This window comes from Misgurnus anguillicaudatus, chromosome 14 (assembly GCF_027580225.2).
Source record: "Misgurnus anguillicaudatus chromosome 14, ASM2758022v2, whole genome shotgun sequence".
NCBI classification, from domain to species: Eukaryota; Metazoa; Chordata; class Actinopteri; order Cypriniformes; family Cobitidae; genus Misgurnus; species Misgurnus anguillicaudatus.
The window spans coordinates 6850079-6866193 of NC_073350.2; the positions used below are offsets into that span (position 1 = coordinate 6850079).

At 37.7% G+C, this 16115-nt stretch overlaps 1 protein-coding gene across 4 annotated transcripts in view; it reads left to right on the forward strand.

Annotated features, from left to right (window-relative positions):
• ankrd52b (ankyrin repeat domain 52b) overlaps positions 1-16115 on the forward strand; it is a 41361-nt gene that overhangs the window by 20553 nt on the left and 4693 nt on the right. Inside the window, exons 19-28 of one of the 4 annotated variants that reach the window (XM_073875778.1) lie at positions 3293-3380; positions 6035-6152; positions 6805-7024; positions 9497-9584; positions 9666-9749; positions 9827-9972; positions 10070-10152; positions 10242-10324; positions 13151-13242; positions 13322-13502. In XM_073875778.1, the coding sequence (XP_073731879.1) occupies positions 3293-3380; positions 6035-6152; positions 6805-7024; positions 9497-9584; positions 9666-9749; positions 9827-9972; positions 10070-10152; positions 10242-10324; positions 13151-13242; positions 13322-13458 (1139 nt within the window). In that variant the 3' untranslated portion in view covers positions 13459-13502. Of the gene's footprint in view, positions 1-3292; positions 3381-6034; positions 6163-6804; positions 7025-9496; positions 9585-9665; positions 9750-9826; positions 9973-10069; positions 10153-10241; positions 10325-13150; positions 13243-13321; positions 14951-16115 lie in introns of those variants that run through there. The other 3 variants (XM_055184005.2, XM_055184006.2, XR_008638650.2) reach the window with 3 other exon arrangements.

The following is a 16115-nucleotide window of genomic DNA, read 5'->3' on the forward strand; positions in this document are numbered from 1 at the left end:
AATTGTGAGATTAATTTGCGATTAATTGCGAGTTAAAGGCAGAGTAGGCAGGTTTCAGTCTAAAAAAAGTCTAAAACACTTTTTTCCAAATTTGTTTAAACTGTCTTTATATACCAATACATAAGTAAAATGTAAGTACTCTGAAGAAGAGAGAATATCGAGTGTCTGTAGACCTCTCACGACTGTTTTAAACACAGCTCATTTTCCCATTCACTCCACCCCCTCCCTTCAGGGTTTCTTCTAAAGCCACGCCCCCAAAACACAAGCATTCGCCTCAGACGAGCGGAGAGGAAGGAGCGCGGAGCATATAGTAACATCATGTCACAATCACATGTAATAATACACCTAACTTTATCACTATGAATATAAACAGATAGAATGGCTTTTAGTACACACTATTAAGCTAACATATCGATACTGGTAAAGTATAAAATATATTTAGTTTGATTCTGTAACAAACGAGCTAGTTATATTTATAAGACAAAGCTAAAAACTAGGACTGTCAAAAGATTAATCACGATTAATCGCATCCAAAATAAAAGTTTGTGTTTACCTAACATATGTGTGTGTACTGTGTGTAAATATTATGTATATATAAATACACACACATTCAGGTATATATTTAAGAAATATTTGCATTTAAATACTGTATATACATTTATATAATTTATATTATATATGAATATAAATATTTTATATATAAATATAACCAATTTTTCTTAAATATATACATAATTGGGTGTGTTTTTATATATAAATAATAATTATACACCGCACACACACATATGTTAAGTTAACACAAACTTTTATTTTGGATGCGATTAATCGCGATTAATCTTTTGACAGCCCTACTAAAAACAGATTCATTGATACAAGTTTTTTCATTACCATCAGTTACACTGTGATGAAGGTGAATTTTGTGGAAGATTAATAACATATACGGTGTTTTGCATGTAAGAGTTTCCGTGATGAAAGCATTGTTGACTCTGATGAGGACTACACTCCGGAGACAATACCGCTACCGCTTCGTCGACGACTCGAGGAAAAGCCACGCGATATTTACCCTCGTTTGATTTCTTCGTTTATTCCTTTGTTTGCCTTGTTTGCCTTTACTGACTGCATATGCAGGTACTGTGAGTTCTGAATGCACTTTCTCTGCCGTACTTTTGCTCTTCCTAGATTTCGTGCCTCGTGCACGTTCAAATCAATCAAGTGTGCGCATGTGTGGACAGATCCCATAGCAACAGGGGTGGTGCCATGGTCGCGAGAGAGAGTTATAGTCGCGCAAGCCAATCATTTGTTTCGTCCCGAGTGGAAATAAATAGCTGTGTTTAAAACAGTCGTGGGGGGTCTACGGACACTCAGGTTTTGTCACCTCTTTTTCAGAGTACTTATATTTTACTTATGTATTGGTATATTAAGACAGTTTAAACTAATTTGTAAAAAAGTTTTTTAGATAATTCCTGCCTATTCTCATGAAATCAGGCGATTAATCTACATTAAATATTTTAATATATTGACAGCCCTAATATATAAATTTTTCATGTACAGTGGAAAGGTAAAAGTAACCAAGCTGATTTTAAATCAGATAAAGATGATTGGAGGGCAGCATTTCACATATGTAGTGAAGGGGTGTCCAAACTTTGCATACTCTGTAAGCAGTTGTTTCACCATTTAAGGGAAACATAAAAATACAGTAAAAGGTGATGAAAAACTACTGAATTGTAGTAAAAATCCTTTTAGAATTCAAAATTTGTGTGGTGACCTGTTTTGTAACAGAAGTGCTAGACAAACAGTTATAAAATAATTCTATGTAAATTACCACTATTTCAGTTCAGTTAGTCTGACACAGCTGTATTTATCCAAAATAACTGCTAACACCGCAAATAAGTATGTTAAAGGAATAGTCTACTCATTTTCAATATTAAAATATGTTATTACCTTAACTAAGAATAGTTGATACATCTCTCTATCATCTGTGTGCGTGCACGTAAGCGCTGGAGCGCGCTGCGATGCTTCGATAGCATTTAGCTTAGCCCCATTCATTCAATGGTACCATTTAGAGATAAAGTTAGAAGTGACCAAACACATCAACGTTTTTCCTATTTAAGACGAGTAGTTATACGAGCAAGTTTGGTGGTACAAAATAAAACGTAGCGCTTTTCTAAGCGGATTTAAAAGAGGAACTATATTTTATGGCGTAATAGCACTTATGGGAGTACTTCGACTCGGCGCGGTAACACCCTCCCTCTCCCATTATGAGAGTGAAAAGGGGAGCGGATTTTTCAGGCGAGTCGAAGTACTCCCAAAAGTGCTATTACGCCATAAAATATAGTTCCTCTTTTAAATCCGCTCCAGCGCTTACGTGCACGCACACAGATGATAGAGGGATGTATCAACAATTCTTAGTTAAGGTAATAACATATTTTAATATTGAAAATGAGTAGACTATTCCTTTAACCCAGGGTTTAGGAATGGACAGTGTAAAACATCTTATGAATACATAAGATTATGAATACCCAGGGTTATATCTTAAAGGCTCTCTAAGCGAATTCACGCATTTTAGACCATAAAACATTTTTTGTTACATCTCCTCACTATCTGCTTGCTGCCTGTCCGCTGATCAAACTGTAAAAAAACGCGATCTCTGTAGACAGCCCAGCCTCTACCAACTTCAATATAAACACAGTGGTCAAACCTGCACCACAAAACAAAACACAGTGTTCCAGCCAATAAACGCCAAGATGGTTTTGGGGGTTGGGTTTGGGCGCGTTCATGAAAGCACGGAAGGGAGGGGGAGGGGGAGGAGTTAACTACGCTCAGTTTGTTTGAAAACACATTTCAAAAATCAACACACCGATTCGCTTAGAACGCCTTTAATCCCTAGATATATGAACCATGTGAAAAGTGAAACGGATAATCTAGGATTCATTAACACGGGGTTTAAAATAAATAAGTGTGAAAAGCCCTAAACTCTCCTTAAATGCAGAGCGATTGTTTTAAAACAATAAATTTTAATCAATACACATTTTTTATCATTTTTTTGTTATTTCTCATCTATGCTGTGATAACAGACGTCAGATTCATCCACTCAGAGCAGTGGGGTAAAACACAACACAAGGAAATGTACATGACATTTGTGTGCTGCTTGCTTACCAAGTGCTGGATGATGCTGAGGATGCTGTGCACCCCTAATGATTTCACAAACATTCTGAAATATAGAGGAATACATGAATACATGTGTCTGTAGAAGAGATTGTTTACTGTTGTTTTTTTACATCTGTCCTACCAGCTGCAAAAGGTCAAGCTGACTGCCTGCTGATGCTGTTGAAAAAAGCTGAAAACACGGACGTCATTAACCTCAAGGACATACAGGGGCAGTAAGTCGAATATAAGTAATATTTTATTGTTGCCATCCAATACAATGTGTTTACATTCTTATACTTTCTTTGATTTGGCTGTTTGTTAAGAATTTCACAAATCAATAAATGTCTCTATATAACCTCAATAAAAACACTTCATAGCAACAGGTTAGTCTTAAAGTTTTACATGTAAATGGTACAACACATACACTTCATTAAATGAAGACTGATATTGGATTTGGTCTACATGAGGTCATTTGCTGCAATTGGAGCTTCCTTCCATGTTGAGGTGATGTAACCAACCATGTGTTTTGAAATTTTAATTAAGAATCATACATTTGAGTGGTTCTCAATTCCAGTCCTCTTTGCCCCTCTCCCAGAACATTTTAGATGTCTCCATAATACAAAAACACCTGAGGCCTCATTTATAAAGCGTGGCGTGCATACTAACAGATTTGATTGTAAAGTGTTACCGTCTACATCCGCGAGAGCTGCTATATGCTGCTCCTGTATTTATGTAATTCAATGGATTCAGTGATGTGGAATGACGAGCCTGCGAAGTTGATGCTCGTTGGCCTGTTTTGTTCTTTTGAGCATATTCAGCCTCTCAGGTTTGTTCTATGCTATGGTTTATCGTTCAAATAACTAATAATACGTTAACGTATGGACATCTATTCAGCCTGCTGTTCTGTCTGCTATTGTTTAGTTGAATATCATGCCTTTCCAGATTAAATGTCTGTTCTTCGTCTTGGATTTTGTGAAATAATTTTCTAAATAAATGCGATGTGTAGTCCATTTGTGACTTCGTCTCATGACGCATTTTTTATTGATGTGACTTATACTCCAGTGCGGTTTATAGTCTGGAAAATACGGTATACAATGTTAACTACAGATCCTTGATTTTTTTGCCTGGCTGCCAAACCTCTCTTCACACAGTTTTGATCCATGCTGACTATCTCCCCTCGTTTTTTGGAAACCAGAACATTTTTTCAACAAGGCATTCGTTCCGGAGATCAGTTTAGCCGCTAGCCACACCAAAAGTTAACTTCAGGCCAGGCGCTTAACCGTGGCAGCATGCCGTGCATGCTTCTGAAGAAACCGTCTATACCGTGAACTAATGTGACAGCAAGCATGCCAAAATCAGAGTTGTATAGTACTTAAGTATTTTTACTTTCTACATAAAAGTACATTTTCAATTATTATTTTATTAGTGTTTTTCTTTGGAAAACATACATTCCAAAACATATTACCATAATTTTTACTTCACTACATTTCATAATTTCAAGTTTTTGGTTTATATTTAATATTTAAGTACATTAAACATCTAGTAATTTTTGTACTTTTACTTAAAGGCACACCGCTGAACTTTTTGGCCACTAGGGGGCTAGACATGTATTTTTCACGCCTAGCGCCCCTAGAGGCCACAAGCGCCGCAGCACTGTCGCAAAGAAAAAAGAACTGGCCAACCTTAAAACTAAACTAAAAACTAAACCTTGCTCAGTTTACCTTAATAAACGAGGCTTGATGACGTATGCAGCCTTCGTATGTCATATTTCTAAGCTGCATACGTCATCAAGAGTTCCAGAATCATTTCATTTCAGAATATTAACAATTATAAAGTTGACTATTATACTTAGTTAATTGTAAATTGTTGCAGTATGCTTATGACTTGCGGATGTAATGCTTAATAAACCAGGCCTTTTTCCAAACAAATATTGTTGCATCGTCTCTCTCTCCCTCGCCACCAGGATTTTCCGCAATGGCGCTCGTATTTCCTCTCTTTTATGTGAAAATTGTCGCTCCAAATCCAAGTAAACCGATGTGTTTAGGTCTGCCGCTTTGTAATATGTCACGTGAGTGACAGCAGAACGCAGCAAATGAGGAAGAGAGAAGAGAGAAACGCTCGGATCTGATTGGTGAATGAATAGGGTTTGGTTTTACACTGTGAGCAAGTTTGACTGGCTGCTATAGCATCCTGGATTGTAATGTAAATACCACAGACAGTAAAAGAAAGGTAAATACGTGAATGCAGCATCTGAATACAGGGAACTATATGCAAGATAATCGCCGTAATTTATCAAGAAGATCGCATTTATGTATGAATCAAGATCATGAGTTTATATAAAAAATGCCTTAAAGGTGATTCGAACCCATGTCGCCCGTGTCATAGGTCTGTGACACTAACACGGTGCCACAAAATCACATAATAGAAGTTGCTCTCTACACTCCTTAAGTAACCTCCAGCACAATTCATGTTAAAAAAACATTGTGTGGAGGAAGTGACGTATGCCGTAAAGCAGTCGAATTTTGTAGGTTTTTTTGTGCTCTGGTTACAATTTTTATGTAATTAGGCATTAAATTAATTTTAATATGCAATAAAAAAGGAATACACAGTATGATTCTATGCTTTAGAATGTAGTGAACATTTTTTAGTAAAGAAAAGTAAATTTTTTCCCAAGACAAACACTAACAAAAATACTTAAGTATTATACACCTCTGGCCAAAATAAATATGAGGCCTCTGGCAAAACTTTTGTGTATTAATTACAAAAAAAAGGTATGTCTTGCTAAGCACATTTCTGATGTTAAGTGATCATAAGATCGAGGTGAACTTACATGCTTGAAATGCTTACAGACTTGATCAGTCTTACGTCAACATTATTGTATCTTTAGGACTCCACTGATGCTGGCTACACTTGGCAGTCACATTGACTGCGTCCACATGCTTCTTGAGAGAGGAACTAAACCAGACACTGTGGATAGAAGACAGCACACCGCACTACACTGTGCAGTAAGTACATGTATGTGTCTGTATTTGTACTCTATGTTTTATTCTAGATTATCACAACATCATGAGGAAGTTTTTTTTCTAAACAACTCGACTACAAACATTCACAAACAAATCCTTTTTAGAAAAGTAAGACCTGGTTCCCCTGTAATATAGTTAGTATTGACAGCATTTGTTTATGTACTTCTGGACTCTTTCTGTACTGAACATACTGGGTGACGATTTACCTGAATGATCTTTTTACCAAAAATCAAATGATCACCAAATGACTAATTATAATAATTATTTATAAACATATATTAATAGGATAATTTGATGCATTGTTGTTTAGATGCAATATTGTAGAAATGTGTCTTTGTCATTGTTAGCACATCAGTTTTTGATGTGGATTGTGCTTCAGTTTAAATCAATCCTTAATGTGTTAGCTCAGTACCTCCAGGTATACCTCTATAGATATAATTAATTCATGTCTTATCAGAGGTCAACACAAAGTATCAGTGAATAGAACAAATAATACACTTGATTATTCTGATCTCAGTGGTGGGTCAAAAAAGTACACTTATTCTACAGTTAAACTGCTTATAGAGCTATAAAGTAAACTCTTTAAAGTACATAATGTGAATGAATGTTTTTTTTTCTGTCTCTTGAACTTCAGGCAGTAGTTGGTAGTGAAGAGTGCGTCTCAGCTCTTCTGCTGCATGGAGCTTTCATTCTGTGCAGGGACTTTCGTGGCAGGAGCCCCGTGCACATGGCGGCCTCTTGTGGTCATGCAGGTATACTGCGCATCCTAATGGAGGCAGTGGCTGTCTCAGACCCTCTTGACTCTCTGCTAGACTACAGTGGATACACACCTGCTCACTGGGCAGCTTACCACGGTAAGAAGACATTACTTTTATATGTCAACCTGCAGTTAAAATTGGCACTACACTGTAAGCTTTTTTAAGAGAAATTCCGTTTACTAGTGTTGAAAATTAATTGGTTTTTAAATTGTCTGTATTGATGATCTTTTTTCAAAATCTCTGTATCTGTAATGACTTAAACCCAGTCATCTGACAGCTGTGATATCATTTGAAAGAAATTTTATGGTAACATTTATTTATTTACAAATTTTATTTGTTGCCATACCCAAACATTAAGTTAAATAAACCCAGAAAATGTTTATATTTTGACTCAACATAATGGTATAGATTAAATTACAATCCAGTGCGTTGGGTTTGTCTGTTTTTTGGTTAAAAATAACCCAGCATTTTGTAGAGCTTAGGTTACAGTCACTATTTGGACGGTAATTGTTTCTCATGCCTCCTCCGCAATAAAACTCAAATGTTCGAATGGAGATACATTTACGGTGGATGTGTGAGTTTATAATGCAAAACCCTGGAAATGCCCTGCTCGTGGTTAATTACACGATCATTCACACGACCCGGATACTTGATTATATGTATGTATATGTGTATATGAAGAGTTTGGTTCCAAAACACAATGAATCCATTTGGCTAATTTCTGTAAAAATGTGTTTTCTATACCAAGAAAGTGACAAGTTGAAAACCACTATTTTCTGTTACAAACTTTCACATAGCATCCCAGTAAACACTGAACGTTTTTGGTTATCTTTTGGTTATTTTTTGGGGGACCAAATAAGTATTTTTGCAACCATAAAATTACGTTCCCATAACGTTGCAGGGTGGTTATTTTTAAATAACCTAAAAATAACTTATACTGAGCGTTTTCTAATGGTTATTTTTAACCACCATTTTATTCTAACATTAGAAGAACGTTAAACTAACCTAAAAATAACTTTCTATTTCTGTAAAGAAAACTTTTTTGGGTAACCAAAAACAAACCTTGGAAAATGATGTTATGGATAAGCGTAATCCGCTTCGCGTCGTGGCCGCATCACCACCTCGGGTGTGCATTTTTTTCAATAATTCACTGGCCCGGAGTCAATTATTCCACTTATACTACAGAAACCACACTTCAAGACATCGATCAAATGATATATTTAAAGCGATTTGTCCAGTTTTTGTACTTAAATCGCTATTTTGAGTAGGACTATTTCTTCTGCGTCTCATCCAACGGCTATTTTGCTTGTTCCAAAACGTTATTATAAAGCTGCCAATAAAAGGGTTAAGCCGTTGATAGCATTCTAATGCAGTTATTAATAAAGTTATTAGAAGGAGAGAGAGGCTGTTTACACTTGGCATTAACATGCGTTTTCGTCGATCGGATCACAAGTGGACGACGTTAATGCCAAGCGTAAACGGTGTTCAAAACGTTTTGAGCTCGTCCACTTTCGACCACTTTCAACCACATTCAGAGGTGGTCGAAACCACTTTCGATTGGATCACTTTGGAGTTGCGGAACGCACATGTGGTTGAATGCGTTCGAACAGCCACACGCGACCGCCTTCTCTCCGCCCATTTATCTAATCTGAGGTATTAAACACAAGTTTTACGTCTTTTCTGGCGTGAACATACGGTGAACAGCGCTATTTTTAGCCTTTCATTGATAAAACTAAAGCGGCTGATCTCCGTAGTTTCGTTTTGAAAGCGTGTGAAAGTTGCGCGATCCTATTTCATCAATTGCGCTGAAAATTCAGAGAAAGCTCTTACATACACACGTACAAAACTCTGTGCAGCATGTTTACTTGCTAAACAAGCAGTGCACTCCGACATAATATTAGTTTGCGTCCATATAAACTCATAATTACTCCCGCTCGGGTTTGAATGACAGCAGAGAGACTCGCCCACCGTCTCACAGATCACCCCCTCACATTCAGGACAGAAGTGGTTGAAAGTGGACAAAAGAGACGCATTTAAATACCAGGTGTAACATAATGTGTCTCTCTTGTCCACTTGTGATCCGATCGATGAAAACACATCTTAATACCAAGTGTAAACAGCCCCAGAGAGAGCGACAAAGACACAGAGAGAGAAAGTGAGCGAGCGAGAGCTAGAGATTGTGTGAACAAGGCTACCTCTGTGTGTCTCAAACCAGCGCTGTTATTGCCTCGGAAAATCGTCTGTCATGTTGTTTTTGTTAGTCCGTTATTACAGTTAACTTTGCAAAGTGATATGGAACTGTAATATCAAGAGAGCTGCCTGGAACTGCGTTCACCGTGTGTTTCCCAGAAAATAATTGCACACCTCAGAACGTTCATCAGCCAATCAGATTCAAGCATTCAACGGACCTGTAGTATAAATCAAAATAATTAAATGTTTTGTTCCTCTTCTATGTCAGAGAATTTCAGATTCCACCTTGTTTATAAATTCAATTAGTCAATTATTCCCGACATAAAAAATTAACTTTGGCTCAATCCATGTAAAACTAAAGCATTTCTTTAATTTCAGGGCACAAAAACTGCTTGGAAGTTATCATTGAATATAAAGCATCAAACCTGTTGGAAGGAAATCCCTTTACACCTTTACATTGTGCACTGTAAGTCAATCTCACCTGCTGCTATCTACAGAACAATCACAGATCCTTCATCAGCTTTCTGTTTACTCTTCACCTCTACAGTATTAATAATCATGACCATGTGGCTGAACTGCTAGTAAAGACGCTGGGAACTCAGATTATTAACCTGAGAGACTCTAAAGAAAGGTGTGTTTGTATGATCTGTCATTCATTGAGAAGATCAGATGGTTTTCTCTTTATTTAGAGATGTATTTGGTCGACAGGACTCCACTTCACGCAGCTGCTCATGCAGGAGACATCACATCGCTTCAGTTTGCATTGATCTGTGGTGCAGATGTAAACTCAGTTGATCACACAGGACGCTCTGTATTAATGATCGCTGCTGAAAACGGCCATGCGTCTGCTGTCGGTCTGTAGATAAAATCATATTACACACCAGTGGTGTTATGCTCATTGTGTGAAGTAGACAAAGCACTGTCACATGTTGTTTTTCATTCTGTATTCAGATTTGTTGCTTCATGAGGCCAGAGCAGACCTGTCAGTGCTGGACATGAACAGAAACACAGCCCTACACCTCGCCTGTAGACGAGTAATGTCTCTCTCTCTCTCTCATCCTATTCCACCACATCTTCTGTCTTGTGTATTTCTACATCTTCACACATGTGTTTAACTCGACAGAGTCATGAAATGTGTGCTCTCCTCATCCTGGCTGAGATAGACGACCCCTCGCTTATCAACACAGTCAACAGTGCATTACAGACGTGAGCATACAGATTATTAAAACCACTGTTTATCTCTCTCTTTATAGGCCAAGATAGATCTTTCAATCATGTTTACTCCTATTTTTTAGCAAATTGACTTTTCTAAATGCTTGATCTGTTATGGTTCTGGTGTGCGTATGCAAAAATCCAAAGTTATCCACAAGTTTCCGGAGGGCGTTACTGTAAAAAAGAAAGTGGGTGAAACTTCCGGTGAGGCGGTGGAAGTAGTATATCAATGGTATTTTGTGCGAACAGGTTAGGTTTTTTTCAGACAATTTTTATTATTTAAAGTCGCAAACCTTTATGAGGGATGTCATTACTGAGCTCAGGGACAACATGTGCTGTTCGTGGTTGTACATATAACCGGAATAAACTAATTCAGTGGCTTAAACGTGAGTGTTTTGAACATAAGCCTAAAACTAAATCAGAGTGTTCCTGCCAATGACTGTACAGTTTCCATCACCTTCCAAAAGATGATCGACGAATCAAAAAGAATATGTCTGAAGAACTTAAACTTAAAAACACCCCCAAAGACTAGTTTGTGTGCTCGTTTCACTTCGTGGATAAGAAGCCAAACCCGTATCCAACTATCTACTGTGGAGGGTACTGTTATTTCACCCTTTTTTATTTCGTTGAGGTTGTGTTCCCACTTTGTTAGACGTAAGCAAGTTTGGATCGCTATAAATTTAGACTGTCAACTAATAAATGAATTAGTGTCACGTCCCGCTATGCGTCCCGCTTGTTTACTTCGAACCACAAGCCCTGAAAAGTGAAGCCAAAACGTCTCGATCGCCCCCCAGTGACTGGTCCCAGTATATGTCATAAACCCCGCCTCCCCATGTTATTCAAAGGGACTTGAGACCAACTAAAAAATGTAATTACACTTCAATTATCTTTTTTCCAAAGCTGGTTTCTGTCATTTATTTAGTTTTTATCATGTTGATGTAAATTCAAATGTTTGTTTTTAAAATAAGTTGGTGTTTAGTTATTTAATGATATAAAACGGTGGTATCACGTCATGATGGACAGCTGTGATATCGTGTGATATGCACATTCTGCGAGAGCGAGGATGGGGTCTTGATTTCGCGGCTTTACTTCCTGCTCACTACTGCACAGAACTGGTCCCGAAATCGCTGCTGCGCAGACTCAAGACCCAAGATGTCAGCGCCATATCAGGACACTGGCGGCTTCACTTTTCACCAATGGAAGAGAGCGAACAGGCGTCGTCCATCTTTTTTTACAGTCTATGCTTTGAACCGGAAGACGCGCCCACTTTTGACGCTGGAAACTTGTGGATAAAAACTGTCTTTGATGTAAAAAAGCGCTTAGCCTCACGTCAAGGTCTGAGCAGACGTACTCACTTTTGCTTGTCTGATTGCTGCAGGTTTTTGTAAATAAAAGCCATTCTTGCGGCTCGAAAAGGGTTTAAACATTTGACAGACCTCTTTTATATGTCTATGACATTAATTAGGCATCGTTTAAAGGCGAAGATTTGAAACAGCTCAGCTGTGCATAAATTCAAGATCATTTGCAATTTATAGATATCACGTCTGAAAGAAAGGGTATGCGCGTTTTCTGTGCATACGTTTATGAATCACATTTTGAAGAATGATCGTAATATCAAATGTAGGTTGGTTTCTACACAGCATTTCATAAATGAGGCCCCAGGAATCGCAAAACAAGACTCTAGATCAGAATGACACAAACCTTTTGTGTCTTTTTTCTTTTTCTTAAAGGGACATTTCACTTTTTTGAAAATATGCTTATTTTCCAGCTCTCCTAGAGTTAAACATTTGATTTTTACTGTTTTGGTATCCATTCAGCTGATCTCTGGGTCTGGCGGTACCACTTTTAGCATAGCTTAGCATAATCTATTAAATCTGATTAGACCATTAGCATCGCGCTCAAAAATAACCAAAGAGTTTTGATATTTTTTCTATTTAAAACTCGACTCTTCTGTAGTTACATCGTGTACTAAGACCGACAGAAAATTAAAAGTTGTGATTTTCTAGGCAGATATGGCAGGAACTATACTCTCATTCTGGCGTAATAATCAAGGACTTTGCTGCTGTAACATGACTACATGGCGTAGTGATATTACACACTGCCTGAAAATAGTCCCCTTGGTTACTTTCAATAGCAGGAAAAATATTGAAACTCTTTTCATTTTTTTAACACGATGCTAATGGTCTAAACAGATACAATGGATTATGCTAAGCTATGCAAAGTGCTAGCGCCATACCTGGAGATCAGCTGAATTGATTTCAAAACGGTAAGAATCAAATGTTCAACTCTAATGCTACCTAAAAACCAAACGCATAGCATTGTGTTGCTCGCTCTAGATTACTCGCGTGATTTAACTTTGTGTCATGCAAATTTTTCTCTTGAGTCGAATATTTTCAACTTGCGCAAAGGCGCGTTTGAGGCGAATAGCGCATGTTTTCACGGCAAATGCACTGCCCATATCACGTCATTCGCATCGTCCCACGCGAGGACGCGTCTGAATGCATCTTTGCATTGGCTTTGTATGTAATCTACTCACGCAAATCTTTGAACGCGCATCTGGTGTAAACCCACATTAAGCGATTTGGAAAATGAGCATATTTTCAAAAAAGTGGAATGTCCCTTTAAATACTGTATATTATTTATTTATTTTTTGTGTAATGTTGTTGTACACTGCGAGGTTGAGGGAATGTAATTTCAATGCTCTGTATGCCTTATACATACAGCAGAATTGACAATAAAGTTGAAGTCAGCGACTGCATTATATTGTGTGATTATTTGGTCATTTTTATAGTGAATGTTTTTCTTTCTCCACACCTTTAGGCCACTACATATAGCAGCTAGAAATGGCCTTGCGACTGTGGTTGAGGTGCTGCTGGCACGAGGTGCAACAGTACTGGCAAAAGATCAAGACGGTGAGTTTTTCTTTAGCATAACACAGAGCTATACACACATACACGTCCACCTCAGAGTAAAGCATCCATGTGTTTTCAGGTTGTACTCCAGCTTTGGCGTGCGCTCCAAATAAAGATGTGGCAGACTGTCTGGCTCTCATCATTTCCACTATGAAGCTTTTTTTCTCTCTGCTGACCCCAGCTGAAGCTGAAGAACAGAATCATGTGTGTCTATAGGACAGAAGAACTGTTGATCTGGACTGATGTTTCACTGCTTAACAGTAAAGAGTCATTTTAGCTGCGACATTGTTATCATCTTATAGTAATACTTCAACAGGATTCATGTAATATTTGAAGAGTTTGGTTCCAAAACGCGATAAACGCCATAAAAAAGAGTTACCGCCAAAATCAGTATTGTATCGGGGTTAGTATTAAAAAGTAAATTCTTAATTTTACACAAAATTCAATATCCGCCTTGTTATTCTGTCATATTTTTTCCCAAAACCCAATGAACGTCCTCCTTATCTGCAGAATGCAATAAATCCGCTCAACAAATCACAGCGCACCATTTCACACATTGTAAACAATAATGGCGTGTATTGAATACACAGAATCCTAGTTTTCCTCATCTACTTTGTACTTCGTAATCAACAAACAAACAAAAACAAAATAATACTTTTGATGGTATTGATAAACCTGTGGAGGTTTTATGTGGCGGGGAAGAAACGTAAGCCATTAAAATCGACGGAAAAATGCCGGCTGTTGTTTGTTCTCACACGACAGCATCAAGCTTCTGTCATGCTAACACATTGACCCCAGTGGATTTTATGAAAAACATTCAATTATTTTACTCGAAGGCAACGAAAATCGAGCAGGACCAAAACATTTTACAGCTGATCGCTGTCAAAAAAGTTCAGTGACGACATCCCAAAGATGAAAGCAGCAATGACACTGTTATTAATATGACACAGTGTTTTGATTAATGCCATTAATGTTTATTTTTTATCACTAGTCAACTAAATGAATATAACATGGCAAAGATGAATGCACATTTATATATTGATTCAATAGATTTATAGCATTTTGAAAAAAAAACTTATGGTCATGGATTTATTGCATTTTGCAGAAAAAATTATCAGTTTTAATAATAAATCTTTAAAAATCAAATAATGGATTTAAATTTTTAATGTTATTATAACCTAAAGATGCTATGTGAAAGTTTGTAAGAGAAAATAGTGGTTTTCATCTTATCACTTGATGTAGAAAACACGCTTTACCGAAATTAGTCCAAATGAATTTATTGCGTTTTGGAACCAAACTCTTCATTTGATAAGGAGTGATGTTTCATTTTAATTGATTCATGATAGCTTTTCTTCTTTTCTATGGACCTCTTCTCAGTAGAAAACAGAAACACATGTTCAAATGATGTACAATTTGTTTGCTGAATATTTAGGGGGCATTATTGAGTGTCAAATTATATCAATATCAGTATTGAAAAGTTTAGGCTGCTGTTATTTTTTCACAGGTCTTTTATTAGGCTTGGGGTATTTGCATGACTTTATTTTGACTGTAGGGACGGTGAAGGAGTAAGAAGTTGTGTTAGACATGTACATTAGGCTTGCTAAAAACACGTATCGTCCATATCTTTAGGATGAAGTTCGATATGCCAATCCGTTTACTATCATCTTGGAATATAAACTTAAAGGCAAATAAACAATATGATACTCTCTATACTTTTATTAATATCAGCACAACCGATTCGCATGGTCCAAGAAGTTTGTTTGACAATCTTCTCCTCGCCTCCTGCTACTAATTAACACAAACTTAAGTAGCCTACATTAGAAAAAGCTGATACGCCCTCTTGTGTCAAAACAAAATCTCAATATAATGGCTCTAACATAGACTTCACCTTCATGAAGCTCATTGTACTATTAATGGAGTTTATACCTAATTCCAGAATTAAATAACAAAGGTTGCGGCTGAAATTAGTGATGATGGTCAGTAATATATGTATAATTATGTATTTTTTGATGTCTCTCATTCCATTCTTCTCACTCGCCTCTCTGAACTCATTGGCCTTGGTGGTACTGTGTATTGCTGGTTTGAATCCTATCTCACCAACAGGCAGCAATATACCACCCTAAAAGGCTTTTGCTCTTATCTGCTGCCAGTCTTACACGGCGTGCCACAGGGATCGGTGCTTGGCCCATTATTATTCAATATCTACATGTTACCTCTAGGGATGAACATCCGGAAACATGAACTACATTTTCAGTGTTACGCTGATGATACCCAGCTCTACATCAGTACTAGGCCTTCCACTTCTCTCCCACCCTTGCCACTTATCAACTGCTTGAAGGACATGAAGCACTGGCTTGTCAACAACCTTCTCAAACTCAATAAAGACAAAACAGAACTCATGGTGTTTGCCCCCTCGTCACTTCTTAAAAAAGTTGATGACTTCATACTGAATGTGGATGGCTGCTCAATCTCAGCATCTTCACAAGTACGCAACCTGGGCGTCATTATGGACTCTACTCTCTCCTATCAGCAACACATCAAAAACACTACCAAAATTGCCTTTTACCATCTATCAGCAGCCATATCACCCTGTAGCCCACTGAAGCTAAGCAGGGCTGAGCCTGGCCAGTACTTGGATGGGAGACCACCTGGGAAAAACCAGGTTGCTGTTGGTAGTGGTGTTAGTGAGACCAGCAGGGGGTGCTCACCCTGTGGTCTGTGTGGGTCCTAACACCCCAGTATAGTGATGGGGGACACTATACTGTCAAAAAGCACCATCCTTCGGATGAGATGTTAAACCGAGGTTCTGACTATCTGTGGTCATTAAAAATCTTAGGATGTCTTTTTACATTCAGGTGGATGCTGCACATTGG